The sequence below is a fragment of the Manis javanica genome, chromosome 12 (genome assembly GCF_040802235.1).
Source record: "Manis javanica isolate MJ-LG chromosome 12, MJ_LKY, whole genome shotgun sequence".
Lineage (NCBI taxonomy): Eukaryota > Metazoa > Chordata > Mammalia > Pholidota > Manidae > Manis > Manis javanica.
This window is the reverse complement of record NC_133167.1, coordinates 68,569,035-68,586,337: the sequence shown is the minus strand read 5'-3', so window position 1 is coordinate 68,586,337 and position 17,303 is coordinate 68,569,035. Positions and strand designations below refer to the sequence as shown.

The following is a 17,303-nucleotide window of genomic DNA, read 5'->3' as shown; positions in this document are numbered from 1 at the left end:
CCACTGGTATGCAGCTGAATGTTATATCCAGCTATGTGCTTACTAATACCAAGTATTTTTTTCCAAAAATTTATTCGGTTTTTCACACATCACTGAATAGGATATGTTTCCATTATTGTATTCACTCTAAATTTAGTCTTTTGAAAGAAGACCAAGCACTGGATCTGACTTCCTCAAAATAATTGATTTGGTGTGAAGGGAGGGTGAGGAGAGACTCGCCAGGAAATTTTGGAAGCTGTACTTTTTGGTTAATACTGAAGATTCTCTTTTTCCTTCCCTCATGGTTTTGACCTTTTTAAAAATTTCTGTTTAAGTTTTACTTTTCATCTGTCTAAATTTTTTTCTCCCCAATTAGATTTCATATTTCCTGAAGAAAAGAATCTTTAGAAATGTCTTCTAAACTATACAGCAGGGAGCATTATAAATACATTGTAGTTGCTCAACAAATGGAAATGGAATTTTATTCTGGGCCCTTTATGGTGTTGATGCACAGAATGGGCAAGATCCGATCCTTATTCTCCCAGGACCTATGGTCTGTTAGGAGGATGTGAAATACACAAAAAGATGGGATCTGAAAGAGAATGTGACGCGAGCCAGGAGAGAGGTGAACTTGGAGGGCTTCAAGACCAAGCAGGGTAGAATATACAGCAGTAAAGAAAAGCTTCATGGAGAATGTAGTATTTAAAGTAAGTCTCGAAGAAGGTGTAGAATTTGGAAAGGGATAAATTAAAAGAAGGGAATGGAACAGAAGACTGTTTCAAAGATCATATGAACAAAGGCACCGTGGTAGGAAACTGCAGAGCACAGTTGACAAGCAGCTTCTTTTCTAGTTCCCCTGTGGTCCAGAGAGGTGGGGGTCTGTGCGACGCCATCCCAGGGCTGGGCGGTCTGACTCCAGGCACAAGTGCGTGGGCAGCGTGGAGATGGAGCCCTCACTCACTCTTCGGGTGCCAGCTCTCATCTGAGCCCTCCTGCCGCTGGTCTGTTGTAGGCTGTGTGGCGGCAGGGTGCAGGAGGTCCAAATTAGAGGGCCTTCGAAGGTCAGCATGAGGAGTTTTCCAGTTACATATTTTTAAAAATCATGATTGAAGCTGTGAGTTTGGGAAAACTGTAACGGCAGCTATGGAGGAGGATGTGGAATGGGGATACCAGCTAGGGAGGTAGGGTCAGAACCTAAGACCCAGAGATGTTTAAGGGGATAGGCGAGAGAGGATGACTACAAAAGGCTTTTGTAATACGGATAAGGTTTTAGAAAACACCAGCCCAATGCGTTCTTGTTCCCAGGACCCCTTGTTGTTTCTCGTTGCTCCGCAGCTATACACCCTCTGAAACGTGGATCTTCAGTGTTTCTGGAGTTGGGTGCATTCTGCCTGGATAAAGTAGGCATGGCCGGGCTTCTGGGATCAAAACGAGAGTTTCTTTCAAGGTCCATAGCGAGACAAGAATCTGAAAGCAAGCATTTTATATTCCAAAAGCTAGGCTTTGTTGAGAGAAGGAAAGAAGGAGACAACAGAAGGACAAAAAAGGACCAAGGCTGATGGTCACGCATGGAGTTTACAGGGACCCCGAGCACTGGTAGATGGTGTGGTGGCACCCGGGCCGTGTTCTTGAGAATGGGAAGGGAAAACTCAGGCAGCAGGCAGAAGTAGAGAGATTGCGAGGGGACCGGCCCTTCCCCTCCCTTCAGGAGCCTGCGCGTCCACAGAAGGGGGAGGCGGGAGAAATCCCAGGCACTGTCTGCCGGAAAGGGTCTGAACACTGACTGACACAGTAATACTCGCTCTGACTGAAACGGGTCACTGCATGGCAGTGAGAACACCACGCCGGGACAGGATAGGGATCCGCTCCTTGTAGGCTGGACGCATGTGTCTTGCCTGAGGGTTTCAGCCCTGGGCAAGGTCACTGTGGATTCGGTGAGACCAAGGAATGACAATGGAACGTTCTTGGGGTGAAAGGTTTATTACCGGACTTGTTCTCCCAGCAGCGATAGGGCAAGCACTAGGATCACGTCTGCATCCAAGTCTGCAGGTCTGTAATCCTCCTTCGCCTCAGCCTCCCCCCAGAGCACTGGGCAGAGCTCTTTATGTTGTGACTCAGTCACTAGTAGCTCATTGCCTAGGGCATGCAAGCAGTAGCCTAGCAGGAGGCCAGTGACATCACCAAGCAGTTTAGGTTCAGGTGAGAAGCCTGGGCTTGGGAACCTTCACCCTCGGGGAAGGTCCCTAGAGAATGCGCTCTTGGAGCTGGGTTACAGGGAGGACCCTGCAGAGCAGACCCTTGAGGGCTTTGAGGTATTGGGTGCCCCAGGATGGAGTCAGTGGGGTTCAGAGACAGGAAAGTCACCCTGAAGAGGGTATTATGCTAAATGAAATGAGCCAGAGAAAGACTTAATACCATATGATTTCACTTATATATGGGATCTAAAAAAGAAAAAACAAACCAGAAATAGACTCACATAGAAATAGACTCATAAACAGAGGTCAAAATGGTGGTTGCCATAGGGGAGGGGTGGGGAGATGGTTAAAATAGGTGAAGAGGATCAAGGGGTACAAATTTCCAATTATAAAATAAATTAGTAACAGGAATATAGACAATTGTAATATCTTTCTATGTTAATAGATGGTAACCATAACCACACTTAATGTGGTGAGCGTTTAGTAATATAAATACTGTCAAGTAACTGTGTTGTATACCTGGAACCAATATAATATTGTATATCAACTATACTTCAATAAAAAAAGGAACCTCCCTCCAAAAAACAAAACAAAACTACTATGGACTGGGGGCTTAAAAAACATTGACTTCTCACAGCTGGAGAATATTTTGGAAACTGGAGGTCCGAGATCAGGGTCCTTTGCTCTAAAAGCTGTCCAGCTCCTCTCCTGCCCCCTTACACCCAAGCACTGCTTCCTGAAGCGTTCACCATGCACTCCTAGGTCAACCTTCTCTGTCTCTGGGTGTTCCCTTTACGATGAACACGCCTCTGTTAGAGCGTGTTGTAAATCAAGTGAAGCGATGTGGCATAGTCATTAACAGCACAGGCAACAGAGAGGCACTACCTGGATCACAAACCCAGTTTTGTCATTTCATGGCTGGGTCACTTGAGCAAGTGACTAACCTCTGCTTCAGGATACTTATCTGCAAAATGGGCATGATGTGAATAGGACCTGCCCCATAAGAAGCATCAGAGGAGGAGGAGGGAGATGCGATCGAGTGGGGTCCAGATAAGAAGGTGACAGTGTATAGACAGAGCATGGAAAATTTTAAGAGTGATGCAGAGAGAACATGCTAGTGGGATGTTAAATAGTATTAAACTGCAAATAGGACAATGTCTATTGCAGGTAAATTTCTTTATAGTAGTATCTTGAAATGTGTTTAGCCGATACCTTAATCATCAGCTAGCCCAGCAGGTGTTGCTGACGACAGCACAGGGTTGGCACCAGGTGCTGGGCGTGGGAAGTGGAGGGAAGGGTGAGGAGTGCCAGACCCTCCTGCTCACAGGCAGTGGGCTAGCACCAGAACCTGAAAAATATTGTCCACAATCAGCTTGGGTTTTGTTTGTGTGAAAAATCATGATGCCCCTTGCATTAATGTAATAGAACATCCCCCTGTTAATTTTTCTATGTTACTGCTTCTGTTCACATATTCAGAGAGAGAAGGCTTTGCTGATCTAGCTGCATGGGGTTTCTAAAATAATTCTGCACGATTCCATGCTTCCTCTGGTCCTGTTATATAATAACCACTTCCTAAAAGAGAGCCCCTTATTTGAGTGCCCATGCCTTCCTTGTAAGTGGGAAGAGGACAAGCTGGAGGAACCAGGCTGTTTATTTTGTCTTGACTAAAAGTAGCAGTTTCCTCCATAATCCTTCTCACCGCAGACATGCCAGCAAAACACGTCAAATGACTCCTGGGCATGGGGGCAGCCTTTCCCATCAGTGTCTCCAGGGGGCTCTCATTCGGGGTGTGCTGGGCACCCGGGGGGCCCAGCTGTGCTCGTGCCCTTCTCTCAGGGGACCCAGGGCAGACCCCGCCCTGGCCTTGTGCTGACTGATGCCCAGGACTGGCTGCTGAAGAGCACAGGATGACGTCCTGGGAGAAGGCCTCACACCAGCCACGAGGCAACAACAGGTGCCAGAGGAAAACAGGCTTTTCTTTTAGTGCAGTAGGGCTGCCCTATTGGCACTAAAGCAGGGTGTCACCCAGGGGAGCCCAAGATAGTGAGAGGGTGCTGTGTGCATCCCCAGCTCGGCCTGCGGGCCACACTTTGGGTCCCGGAGCCTGCTCCGCTCTCCTCGGAGGCCCTGCTGTGCCAGTCCTGGGGCTTCCCTGCCGCCTCTGCCCTCTGTGTGCCTGCTCCTCCTCTGCAGCCCCCTGGCTGGACTCTGCCTCCCTCGGCTGGTCTGGTTCAGTTCTGCACATGTTGTGTGCTCTGTGTGCCCTCTGAGGTGTCAGGCTGCTGGAGGCGTTTGTGATGTGGATGCCTGCTAGCCCTGCGGCCAATCACCTGGACTCCCCAAGCTGCGGTTCTCTAGTCTGGGAGAACAGGGATCCATGACCATGTGAGGTTTAGTGAGAAGGCCCAGTGATTCTCTGACGGCCCTCGGGGGGCCTGCAGGGCCACCTGACAGGACACCAGGTTCCCGCCCTTGACCCTGAGGGAGCACTCATGTGGCTCTGGGTCTCTGTATCTGGAAGTGTATTAAAGCCACAGATGGCACATGGTAGAAGCATTTGGTGAGCCTTATTTCTTATCCTTGCCCAAGACACCTGAACCCTGCTACGTCAGCTTCCGGGCACAGTAAGGTGCGGTCACACCTTGGAGCTCGGCAGCTTCCTGGCATCCACTGCTTCGCAGGAGGGTGCTTGGCTGCCATGGCTGCTTGCTTTGAGTCAGTCCTCTCCTAGTTAATCAACAGCTGCATCGCGCTTGAAGCTGTGCTGTGTGACCCCAGGACTGCTCTCCCCGGGACTCGCTTTCCTGAGTCCCCACAGATGCCAGGGCTGGCTTTTCTGGTGCAGTGGACCTGGTATTAGTGCAGAGACCATTCTGGTTCCTTCTTCCCTCCTTGGAAGCAGGAAAAGGGAAATGTGGCAAAAAGAATTGGGGGCCAAAGCACAGAGATTAATCACAACTCCACACACTAAAAAGCTGGGAAACAGCTCCAAACTCTTTTTGCTATTTTTTGTTTTGATTTCAGTTTGGGAATTCCCGACTGAGGTCCCTTTGGGCCCATCTGGGGTTCATGGTAGACCCTGGACCAGATGTGGACCTGTCCTGCTTTCACCCTCTCAGAGCCTCCCCTCTCAGATGGAAGACAAACAGTACCTGTAGCCATTGCCTATCTGAACACGTGTTGATTCCTGACATTTATTTTAAACTTTCATTATTTTAAAATGCATTTATCTATACTTCTCAACCTCCCCCCTAGCTCCCACAAGCATTTGGTGGGTGGGAGCTTGGCACTCACACTTCATACCCATTCTAATGGTGTGTGCCTGTTGGGCTCCTATATGTGGTTTGATAAGGCCTCAATTCCACTCCAAGCTTATAAACGATGTTGCAATTTGCACTTGCTTCATTCTTTCATCCCTTGTAACTATTGTTGTAAGGATGAATAACGACAGTATCCCAGATGGAGTAGATGGTGGTGCTGACCCACTGTTGGGTCTGTGCTGTGTTATTTGGAGGCCTGGGGGGTAACTGGGGTGCTTCCTGGTCTGGGCAGGATATCAGGCTATCGGACCACTTGCACCTGGGGTCTGAGTCTTCCATAAGCTCTGTGTCTTCCAGACTGTCTGCCTTAAATGTTCAGAAAGTAGTGTATGTTCCTTAAGCAGCCCCCTACCTAGGGAAAAAGTTCTTAGGGTCATTATAGACCAAGGATGACAGAACAGCAGTCTGCACTGAGAACCTTCCAGTCTGAGGTCTGTGGATAACCTTGCCTCAGGGCGTGCTCAGACCTGGGTGGGTACTAGGAAGTGTCGCTGTGCAGCACTGTTCTGCCTTCACAGTGGACTGTGCGGAGGCTTCTACTCGCCATTTTGTGGCCCAGATGGTGAGAATGCCAGCCAAGCCATGTGCTTGGATGTTCCTTTCCATCTCATCAATAAATCCAGTGTTTTGGGCAAGTGTGTGACTGAGCCATCCTTGGGGTTTGACCAAGGTCAGGAAATGACTGGTGAGAGCAATTAGTAAGGATGGGTGTTTAAAAATAAATGGCAAGAAAACCAGTGAGCACAAAGGACTTTCTGTAATTTAAAAAAAAAGGGAATATGCATCTCTCTGCTCCCAAAGGTCCTAAAATCGGTTATTGAGAAGGGCTCCATCTTGTTTTCCACTCCACCCTCCTTCCCTGTTACCAAACACCCCCAAAGACTGAGCTGGTCTAAAATCTGGGTGCCTTGGCTACATTTTTAAAATAGTAGCACAATGCTGCTGTGATCACATAAAACCATATTTTCACTGTCATTTCTAACTTGTAATAGGGCTTGGTAATTACACAGTGCTTTCCATTAGCAAGTCTGTAAACACATTATAAATGTTAACTCTTCAATTCTCCTGATGCCTCCACAGAGAGGGAGAAACTGCACGTGCCTCTGTGGGTTAGCTGTATGTTTGGTCTGGTTACATCTGCTCAAGGTGTTCTTTCCTGTGTGTGATGGAGGTAGTTGAGGAACATCTGCTCTCAAGAATGATGTTCTGCAGCAGCAGACTCCCAGAACCCAAGAATGGACTAACAGTTACCAACGGGAAAGGGACTCTGGAAGGTGGGTGGGAAGGGAGGGATAAGGGGATTAAAGGGCATTATGATTAGCACACATAATACAGGGGGGGCACAGGGAAGGAAGTATAGCACAGAGAAGACAAGTAGTGACTCTATAACATCTTGCTATGCTGATGGACAGTGACTGTAAAGGAGTATGTGGTGGGGACTTGATAATAGGGGGAATGTAGTCACCACAATGTTGCTCATGTGAAACATGAGCATAAGATTGTGTATCAATGATACCTTAATAAAAAAAAGAAAAAAGAAGAATGACGTTCTGTGCTGCCAAATGAAAAACCTCAAAGTATGCACAGAAGCAAGAATCTTCTGACTTTTGCAAGCAGATGCCCGTAGCCTCTATCGTTTAGCCAGTTGTTATGATTCTGACTACGGGTTGGATTGCTGAAATCCTTAGAAAACTTGTTACTGATGTGCATTATCTGCTCCTGACATTTAAAAGGAGAAATTCATCACTGCTGCTTTGGCAGTAATTTTTATGCCTTTTTGTTATTTCTTTTAAAAAGTTATTTCTTCCTAAGATCTGCTTTTTTTTCTTCTTTTATAGCCATAAGAATGGAATACTAAATAACGTTGAAATTTATACGAGTGAATTTCAAAAGCCGGATTAGACTGGGAGGAGACTTATGGAATGGAACACAATAACTATTGTACTGTTTTAAATTTCTTTAGCCATAGCTTCAATACATTGCTTCAGTTAACCAACATGATTTCAATTTATTATGCAAATCTAACAATTATTCCATTAAAAATCTGCTGGAAAGATTGCATACTTTGTTTTCTGCAGCACAGTAAATGGTGAGTGTTCCATTTTTGTTTTTGGATTCACTTGTTTTGTCCCTAATGACAAACCATTTAAAGCAAAAGTCTTTAAAGTGGCAGAATAATGTGGTAACATGTCTTCACTGGTAATTTAATACTTGGATATAATGAGTTCATCAAAGAGATTTCATTAAAAACAGCAAGGTGCCTGAATACCAAAGCTGAGATGTTTTTAATCACAGAATTATAGTAATTATACAAATTCCAAGATTTTCATCAGACAGAAAAGGCTTCCAGGGCTAAGCATGCACTTAAACAGAGCACTAATAACTGCATATTGTTCTAAATTACAGGAGACAGAAACCTCAGGCCAGGCGGAATATTGGAGAGAATGTTTTGCATTAAAGTTTTAAGGAAAATTGAGAAATAAACTGTTTTGATAACATAATGGTATCTGTAAGAGGCATGTCAGAGTAACAGAAGAGGAACCTTATGTGTGGGCATAGTGCGCAGTAGGTGAATATTCAGACAAAGTCAGTGAGCCCGTTACTGTTTCCTGTGTTTTCGGCATGGAGAGGGTGCTAGAAGGGACACCTCTCTCTTCTCTCAGGGGACCTGAAGTTGCTGATTGACTGGAGTCCTTTCTCCAGTCATAAATAGAGTAGACCACTGGTGTATGAGGCCATACTGGCCCACAATCTGGATTTCTGGGTCGAGTGAAGACCATGTAAAGAATAATTTAGTTAGGGTAGGGATTATTAAAGATTTTGAATTTTTATAAAAGGACCAGCACACGGTACCCTCAGGGAGTTTGTTTTTAAAAGACGTGATATAAAGAGAAACATCTAGGAAGACTTTATAAACATTTCCCTGAGCAAGAAATTTTGTTTGATGTATTTTCTACTTACCATTCTTTCTTTTCCCTGGCTCAGGTGGGAAGAGGGAGATGGGGACCGGGGCTTAGGGAAAGAGTGGGCTGCAGGGTGTACATGATGGGCGGCAGAGCAGGGAGGCAGTCAGGATGGCTCCGCGTTCATCACAGGGGTCTGGAGGCCAGGCATGGAGCGTGTATCTGCATGAAAGGCCCTGTGATTCGCCTGGATTCCCGAGCAGCAGCCAGGATGCGGGGCTCCTCTGGAGGCTGGAGCAGAGGCATGCCTGAGATCGGAGCTCTGACAGGCAATACCTCTGCTCTCCATTCTCGCAGCCCCACCCCTTGTTATGGTAAACTCCTCACCCCATCTGCAAGCAGAATTGGGGAGCTGGCAGGGACAATGGTCCCCTGATTCCTTCTGACTATGTTCTCCCCATTGACTGTGTGCATATTTGAACTTCCAGGTGCTTCCTCATCAGAAACCTTGAAACTGTTTGGTGCCAGCTCTCAGCCTGTGCTGAATGTGTGCGTACAGGTAAGCACGAGTGGGCCTCACCTCTCACCCCCACCCATGCTGTTGCAGGCCCTGGCTGAAGTCCCTGTCTGCAACTGTAGTGTCTTTAAAGTTTTGCTTTTTCCCTTTAGACCACCAAATAATACGAGCCTGTGGAAAATTTACAAGATACAGACAAATATAGAGAAGCAGAAAAACCCCGTTATTAATCCTTCCATCTAGATAGAATGCACTTTTTGCCATATTTTCTTCCAGTCTTTTCCTGGCATCCTTTGTTTTGCATATGTGTTACTCTGGAGATGCATATTTGCATCTGATTTACAAACAACTAACAACATTTAATCACTGGTCATGCACATTTTCCCTAAACCTCGTGAGAGGTCTTCTGAATACTGATTGTCCTAGTGAACATGAGGGTGCTGTTATCTTGATTAAAAGTTCCTGCTGTTTGGTCCTTCCCCAGGTCCCTGCTTGTCGTCCGCTGCACATCTGGAGGCCTGTGATGGGAATGAGGGTGAGCACCTGGAGGTTTCCCCTGACTCATCGCTCTGCCTGGGACATCATACTTTAGAAGCAGGACAGCTGCTCCACGAGGTGGTTGACTCCAAGGGCCAAGACGCCCTGTAGAAGGAATGGATGAAGGCCATTCATGAAGACCACGCCGCCTGCGGTCTAGTTCGGGGAGGCCGGGCCGCGAGGACGCCACCAGTCCCGGGTGCACTGCGACTGCTGAGTGGCGATGGTGCGCCGGGGGCTGCTCGCGTGTGTCTCCCGGGTCGTGCTCCTCCCGGTGCTGCTCTGCTGCGCCATCTCCGTCCTCTACATGCTGGCCTGCACTCCGAGAGGCGACGACGAGCAGCGCGCGCTGCCCAGGGCCAGTGGCCCCACGGGCAAGGAAGGGTACCAGCTGCAGGAGTGGGAAGAGCAGCAGCGCAACTACGTCAGCAGCCTCAAGAGGCAGATCGTGCAGCTCAAGGAGGAGCTGCAGGAGAGGAGCGAGCAGCTCAGGGGTGCCCAGGACCGCGCCAGTGACGCCGCGGGTCTGGGCCCGGACCAGGGCGCCCCTGAGAAAACCCAGGCTGACCTGCTGGCCTTCCTGCACTCCCAGGTGGACAAGGCAGAGGTGCACACCGGCGCCAAGCTGGCCACCGAGTACGCCGCGGTGCCTTTCGATAGCTTCACGCTGCAGAAAGTGTACCAGCTGGAGACGGGCCTGACCCGCCACCCCGAGGAGAAGCCCGTGAGGAAGGACAAGCGGGATGAGCTGGTGGAAGCTATTGAATCAGCCTTGGAGACCCTGAACAGCCCTGTGGAGAACGGCCCGAATCAGCGGTCGTACACGGCCTCGGATTTCATTGAAGGTTGGCAAATTTGTGAATTGGGGTGGAAAATAGAAGAAAAGGCCCCTGGGCCCAGGCACCCAGTAGGTCCTAGTCTCAGGAGTCCAGCAGGGGGCTTCGGGGATGGCTGGGGTGGGGGGAAGTTTTATGTGGGCAACACCAAAGGTCGATGGTGCGAATCTTTATTCTCCAGAAACGCCTGTCTCGGCTGTCTGGTCAAGGAAAGCACAGCCCTTGAGTGGGCAGCTTCACTGTGGCTTGGCAGAAGGTAGAACTTCCTGGCTTTCGTTTTTTAAAAATGAACCAAATATATAGAACTTTGAAACCTAATAGAGAATGATAGGCTTTAATTTGTCCCTTCTCCAGCCCATCTAGAGATTGGGCCCGATTTTCAGGCCTATGAACAGAATAATAGTAACCATGTGCCAGGTACTGTTCTAGGAACTTTACACTTACTAATTTAATTCACTTTCTCCTCAGACTGACCCCATTAGGGGGTGAAGAAATTGAAGTTCAGGTTAATTAAGTAAATTACCTAAGTTTCCTCAGTTAGGAAGTGACAGAGCAAGGATTTGAACCTGGGAAGTCTGATTCCGTGGTCTTAAGCTCTAGGTTATGTTACACAGATTGTCTGGGTTCCTGGAAACTAATGAGATGAAAGCCTGTCCTTTTTTCATGGATGCAGGAAACCCTGCTATTAGTTTGTGTTTGTATCTAAGTTTAGAAGAAAGTGGCCTTGTCTAGTTTCTTGGAAGACTCATGAGTAACTGCTTCTTACCAATTTTCCCATTGTTACTAGTTCAAAAATCAACTGATAATTTGGGCGAGAAAGTGCCTCGGCGGACAGCCAGTTCTTCCCATTTCTGGGTAGAATCTACTCCAACTTCCCAGACATGAGGGTGTGTCCACATCATCCTGTCCCTGCACTGGCCGTGACACCTCATGGGCCTGCTGGGATCAGAAACCCTCCGGCCGCTGCCTATGCCTGTTCTCTTTGGACACTTTCCCTTATGATATTTTCTACTTTGTATGCGAACCATAAATTCATGCAATTTAGTGTAGTGTCATTTGTCACATACCTAGAGCTAAGTAAAGAAATCTTTTACAAGAGCAAGCGTTTGGTGTCAGGATTTAAAAAAAACCTCATTTATGTGAGCTGCTAAAAACACCTAGCACATTCATTAGCTGGCAGGTGTAAGTATCGGGTGAGTACTCAGGGCGAGTGGAAGTACCACAATGCAGTGGCATCGCGTTCTACAGTGTTTTAGAGCACCTGAAGCCTTTCCACGTACATCATCCTCCTAGCTGGCCCCGGAATGTGCTGTAAGAGCTGCCCACATGCAAAGCCATTTGAAAGAGCTTGATTACCTATCAGAGCCTGCAGTTTGGAATGTTTGCCCTTGTGATTTTTAATCTGCCTCCATATTTGAAATTTCTGCCTACTTTTCTCTGTACAGCATTTTAGGGCCTGTTGTTCTCGATAGGTGGTGACGTAGGCCTCTTGTCTCTGGGTTTATTGGCTCTGCGGTGAGGCTGACTTCCCATTAGGGACACGGTTCCATAGCTGCCCAATGCTGCTCTCATGGGTGCTACACAGCCTGTGTTTTGAGGCCAAACTTTGTGAAGGTCTGGTCAGCTGTTTTCATACGATGAGTAAATAGACACTATAAATAGACATACTTATACATATTTGACTGTCATAAGAAGCACAGCTTATTTCATTTTTCATTCTTACCACAAAAGATTGTGCAGGCTATGTTGTATATTCTCAGGAAATGGGGCATTTTCAGCATTTCCTCTAGTCAGAGGGAGCTGCAGGGAGGTAGAGTAAATTCAGCATATGGAGAAGCTTTTACATAGTGATGTTTCAACAAGGTGGAAGTCCTGTCACCCGCTGGAGGGTCCCATGGTCAGGCTGTAACCCCCGATTCTAGCATCAGGAAGGCGGGTGGACTGGATCACGTTTGAGGACCTTTTCAGTCCTGGTTTGCGATTCTTAGACCTATACCTAGTGAAGGAGAAAGAATGGAATGGAAACGGTCTGATTGGAAATCTGTTTTCTATAATGAGTTAGAACCTGGGGACCTTGTCAGAGTGAAGTATATATATATATATATTTAAAATTCAGATAGAGTTGATAGATGATATATTGGTTTCAGGTGTACAACATAATGATTCAATTATATACATTACAAAATGGGGGTGAAGTAGATCTTTCAAATAATTTATTTAGGTTTCTAAAAGGAAATCAAACCTTTATATTGATTTTGTGTTTACAGTGTCAGTGGTCCAAAAGCTGGAGCAGTTTAGTGGAAGCCCATGGAGAAAGTTCAGAGTGCAAGTGGGGGTTCCACACGCTCACTGTTCTAGATGGAAGTGACAGTTTTGTGGGACCCTAAATGTAGATGGGATTGTTTTTGTTTAAAGAAATAATAATAAAAGCCTGTGGAATGCTTCCAGATGGTAATAATTATGTAAGACCTCGGGGCAGGTGGCTTGATGGCATTTGCCTGGGATGCTGTGTGGCTTTGACCAAGACCCTGACCCTCCTTGAGACTCCGTTTCCTGATCTGTCAGTAAGAGACTCGACTTAGACATCCTCCAAGTCCTTCTCAGTCCCAGTCTTTTGCAAAATATTTCTATTCCTTTATTTTTGCTTTGCCAAGCCACCACTCCTGCTCTGCTACCCACTCTGCTGGGTGACCCAGAGCATGGCACCTACCCTTTGGGCAAATCCTCCCTAAAAGGAGGAAGTCAAATGGATTATTTGTGCAGTCTGGTCTGACTATGGCCACTTTCTACAGTTCTGTGAAGCTCGTGGGTGGAGAACAAGGTGTCGATGACTAATTTATTACCTATTGATTTAATTATCATCTATCTCTAAAACATGGAGGGAGCAACCTCGGCCTTTTCCTCTTTTCCCAAGATGTTCATTGGCACTGATTTCTGCTTTGGATTCTCACATGATAGCTTGAATTATTTTTTACAACCATCTGGGGAGAGAAGTTAAAGTAGAAAAACAAAGATCAGGTCCCATGTTTAAGGATGCCTGGCTGTTTATCTCCTCGAGTAAACTGGAAACCTCTCTTTATGTGTGTGGCTTAGCTATTCCTTCAGTGTGGGATATAGATTCCTATTTAAATCTGAGTGGCACAATTTTTGGCTTGAATTTCATGACTGTAAAAACAACTCTTGGACTGTTCGGCAGTCATAAATGTGGCATCATTCCATAAAGCAGTTCAGCTTTCTGAGTTTTTCCTCCGTTACCACCCATGACCACGTCTGCTGCCCAGCGCTCTGGGAAGCATTCGTGTCCTCTGTTGCCAGGGGTTGCTCTTCTGCCACCAGCCTGTGCAGCTCGCCCTCCTCCAGCTTTTGCGCGATTTAGCGGTGGCAAGAGTGTGTTAGATACTAAAAGAGTTGGTTTTGGGGTGAGATGGAGCCAAACCAGATCCACAGGACATTGGAGGGTTCAAGGACCCCTGGAGATGCATCCTAAACAGGATCTAGAAGCAGCTAAAACACCTTGGTAGCTGCCCTCCCAGCAAGGCCTGGTCTCCTGTGCTCCACACCCTGGACCTTGTGCTTTCTGGGAAGCTAAGACCAGCCACAAGGAGACCGAGTTTTTGACTTCTGTTCCTCGGGTCTCGCCAGGACCCCTGAGAGATGCCCTGGAGTGCTTTGCTAGAGCTTCCTTAGACGAGTCAAATGCAGTGCCATGGGCCAGTGCTTGGGGCTCTGGGGACTTCCCTGGGGGCCCTTTCCTCAGTCGGCCTTTCAGCCGTATGCTTCCTTCTCAGCCACCTTGTGACTAGGGGAGACGAGGTAAGGATTTCAGGTGCATTTCTGGGTATTTGGGGGGCTTCCGGGGGTCATGGTGTAGAAGTAAGAGGAAGCAGGGATTCTGTGGGTCTGGCATGTGTTTGAAGGGTGTGTGGATGGGAATGGAGCAGAGAGACCTGCTGGCAGGCAAGACAGCAAGAGGACTTCAGGTCCTGCGCTGGCCTCAGTTCTCAGCCAGTATCTCCAGGGCACAAGGTCCCTAGGGCTCAGGTAGGAGGAATTCTTTGTGCGGTGATGGTGAGAAGAAACTAGCCCAGCCTTGGAGTCCCCCAGTGGGCAGAGTCTGGCCTCCATTAGGACAAGCAGAGGAGCTCACGCTAGGATACATGCTCTGCTGTCACAGCATATTTTGACATTCTTGCTCCCACTCAAACAATGGACCCTACGTTTTCATTTTGCACCAGGCCCTGCAAACTAGGTTAGCATTCCTACCTCCAAGGTTGAGAGTCTGGAGGGAAAGGCAAGGAAAGAGGAAGATGGGCCAAGAAACTGAGCTGTGCCACGCTGATCCTGACACCTTGCTGAGCGTCAGCTCTGTCAACCTCCTACTGCTGGGAGAGGTGGGAGCTGAGTGTGACATACATCTGTGTGTACAGAGTATGTTGTTGCAAGATGACAGAAGTGATGTTTTGTTAGTGTTTTTATTGTACTCAAGGCAGTCCTGTTCAGGAGATTTTTTTTTTAATGGAGGTGTTTTGTTCTTCCTATGTTTCTTGTTGAGAATGTGCTATGAGAGAGTGTTGCAGCGTCCTGGGGTGTCTGGCGTGGAGGAACGTGGCATTGGCAAGAACAGTGGGCAAAGGCCTGATGGAGAAATGCCTGACTGACACCCCACAGAAGCGGGAAGGGAGTGGTGGGGGGCCCTGGGTAAGGGGCCCCTTCAACCACGATGGTTGCATAGGGGATGCTGTTCACACTCTAGCCTGCCCAGTCATGGGAATGATGCTCATAGAAAGGGTTTGTACTTTTGTTTTTTCTCAAATTAAGGTATCATTGATATACACTCTTATGAAGGTTTCCCATGAAAAACATTGTGGTTACTATATCCACCCATATTATCGAGTCACCCCCATACCCCATTGCAGTCACTGTCCATCAGTGTGGTAAGATGCCACAGAGTCACTACTTGGCTTCTCTGTGCTACACTGTCTTCCCCATAACCCCACACACACCATGTGCACCAGTCATGATACCCCACAATCCCCTTCTACCTCTCTCCACACCCAATGCCTTCCACCCCACCCCTCCTCTTTGGTAACATCTAGTCTCTTCTTGGAGTCTGTGAGTCTGCTGCTGTTTTGTTCCTTCACTGTTATGCTCCACAAATGAGGGAAATCATTTGGTGCTTGTCTTTCTCTGCCTGGCTTATTTCACTGAGCATAATACCCTCTAGCTCCATCCATGTTGCTGCAAATGGTAGGAATTTTTTTCTTCTTATGCCTGAATAATACTCCATTGTGTATATGTACCACATCTTCTTTATCCATTCATCTACTGATGGATGCTTAGGTTGCTTCCATATCTTGGCTATTGTAAATAGTGCTACAATAAACATAGGGGTGCATATGTCTTTTTGAATCTGAGAACTTGTATTCTTTGGATAAATTCCTAGGAGTGGAATTCCTGCATCAAATGGTATTTATATTTTTAGTTTTTTGAGGAACCTCCATATTGCTTTCCACAATGGTTGAGCTAATTTACATTCCCACCAGCAGTGTAGGAGGGTTCCCCTTTCTCCGCATCCTTGCTAGCATTTGTTTTTCCTAGTCTTTTTGATGTTGGTCATCCTAACTGGTATGAGGTGATATCTCATTGTGGTTTTACTTTGCATTTTCCTGATAATTAGTGATGTGGAGCATCTTTTCATGTGCCTGTTGACCATCTGAATTTCTTCTTTGGAGAATTGTCTGTTCATATCCTTTGCCCATTTTTTAATAGGATTATTTGCTTTTTGGGTGTTGAGGCATGTGAGTTCTTTATGTATTTTGGATGTTAACCCCATGTTAGATATGTCATTTACGAATATATTCTCCCATACTGTAGGATGCCTTTTTGTTCTACTGTTGGTGTCCTTTGCTGTATAGAAGCCTTTTATCTTGATGTAGTCCCATATGTTCATTTTTGCTTTTGTTTCCCTTGCCCAAGGAGGTACATTCAAGAAAAAGTTGCTCATGTTTATGTTCAGGAGAGTTTTGCCTATGTTTTCCTCTAAGAGTTTTATGGTTTCATGACTTACATTCAGGTCTTTGATCAATTTCAAGTTTACTTTTGTGTATGGGGTTAGACAATGATCCAGTTTCATTCTCTTACTTGTAGCTGTCCAGTTTTGCCAACACCAGCTGTTGAAGAGGCTGTCATTTCCCCATTGTATGTCCATGACTCCTTTATTGTATATTAGTTGACCATATATGCTTGGGTTTATATCTGGGCTCTCTATTCTGTTCCATCGATCTATGGGTCTCTTCGGTGCCAGTACCAAATTGTTTTGATTACTGTGGCTTTGTAGTAAAATGTGAAGTCAGGGAGCATAATCACCCCAGCTTTATTCTTTCTTCTTAGGATTGCTCTGGCTATTCAGGGTCTTTTATGGTTCCACATGAATTTTAGAATTATTTGCTCTAGTTCATTGAAGAATGCTGTTGGTGTTTTGATAGGGATTGCATTGAATCTGTAGATTGCTTTAGGCAGGATGGCCATTTTGACAATATTAATTCTTCCTAATCTTCTTTAGTTTCTCTCATGAGTGTCTTGTAGTTTTCAGACTATAGATCTTTCACTTCCTTGGTTAGGTTTATTCCTAGGTATTTTATTCTTTTTGATGCAACTGTGAATGAAATTGTTTTCCTGATTTCTCTTTCTGCTAATTCACTGTTAGTGTCTAGGAATGCAACAGATTTCTGTGTATTAACATTGTATGCTGCAACTTTGCTAAATTCAGATATTAGATCTGGTAGTTTTGAGTGGAGCCTTTAGTGTTTTTTATCTACAGTATCATGTCATCTGCAAAGAGAGACAGTTTAAATTCTTCCTTGCCAATCTGGATGCCTTGTATTTCTTTGTGTTGTCTGATTGCTGTGACTAGGACCTTCAGAACTATGTTGAAAAATAGTGGGGAGAGTGGGCATCCTTGTCTTGTTCCCGATCTTAAGGGAAAAGCTTTTGGCTTCTCGCTGTTAAATATGATG

The 17,303-nt window shown here is 46.4% G+C and overlaps 1 protein-coding gene across 8 annotated transcripts in view; it reads left to right on the top strand.

The window, feature by feature from the left end:
- Positions 1–17,303, top strand: part of CSGALNACT1 (chondroitin sulfate N-acetylgalactosaminyltransferase 1) — a 366,108-nt gene that overhangs the window by 255,708 nt on the left and 93,097 nt on the right. For all 8 annotated transcript variants that reach the window (XM_037015017.2, XM_073218782.1, XM_073218783.1 and 5 more), the window contains 2 exons: positions 8,886–8,956; positions 9,399–10,296. In XM_037015017.2, the coding sequence (XP_036870912.1) occupies positions 9,675–10,296 (622 nt within the window). In that variant the 5' untranslated portion in view covers positions 8,886–8,956; positions 9,399–9,674. The remainder of the gene's footprint in view (positions 1–8,885; positions 8,957–9,398; positions 10,297–17,303) is intronic.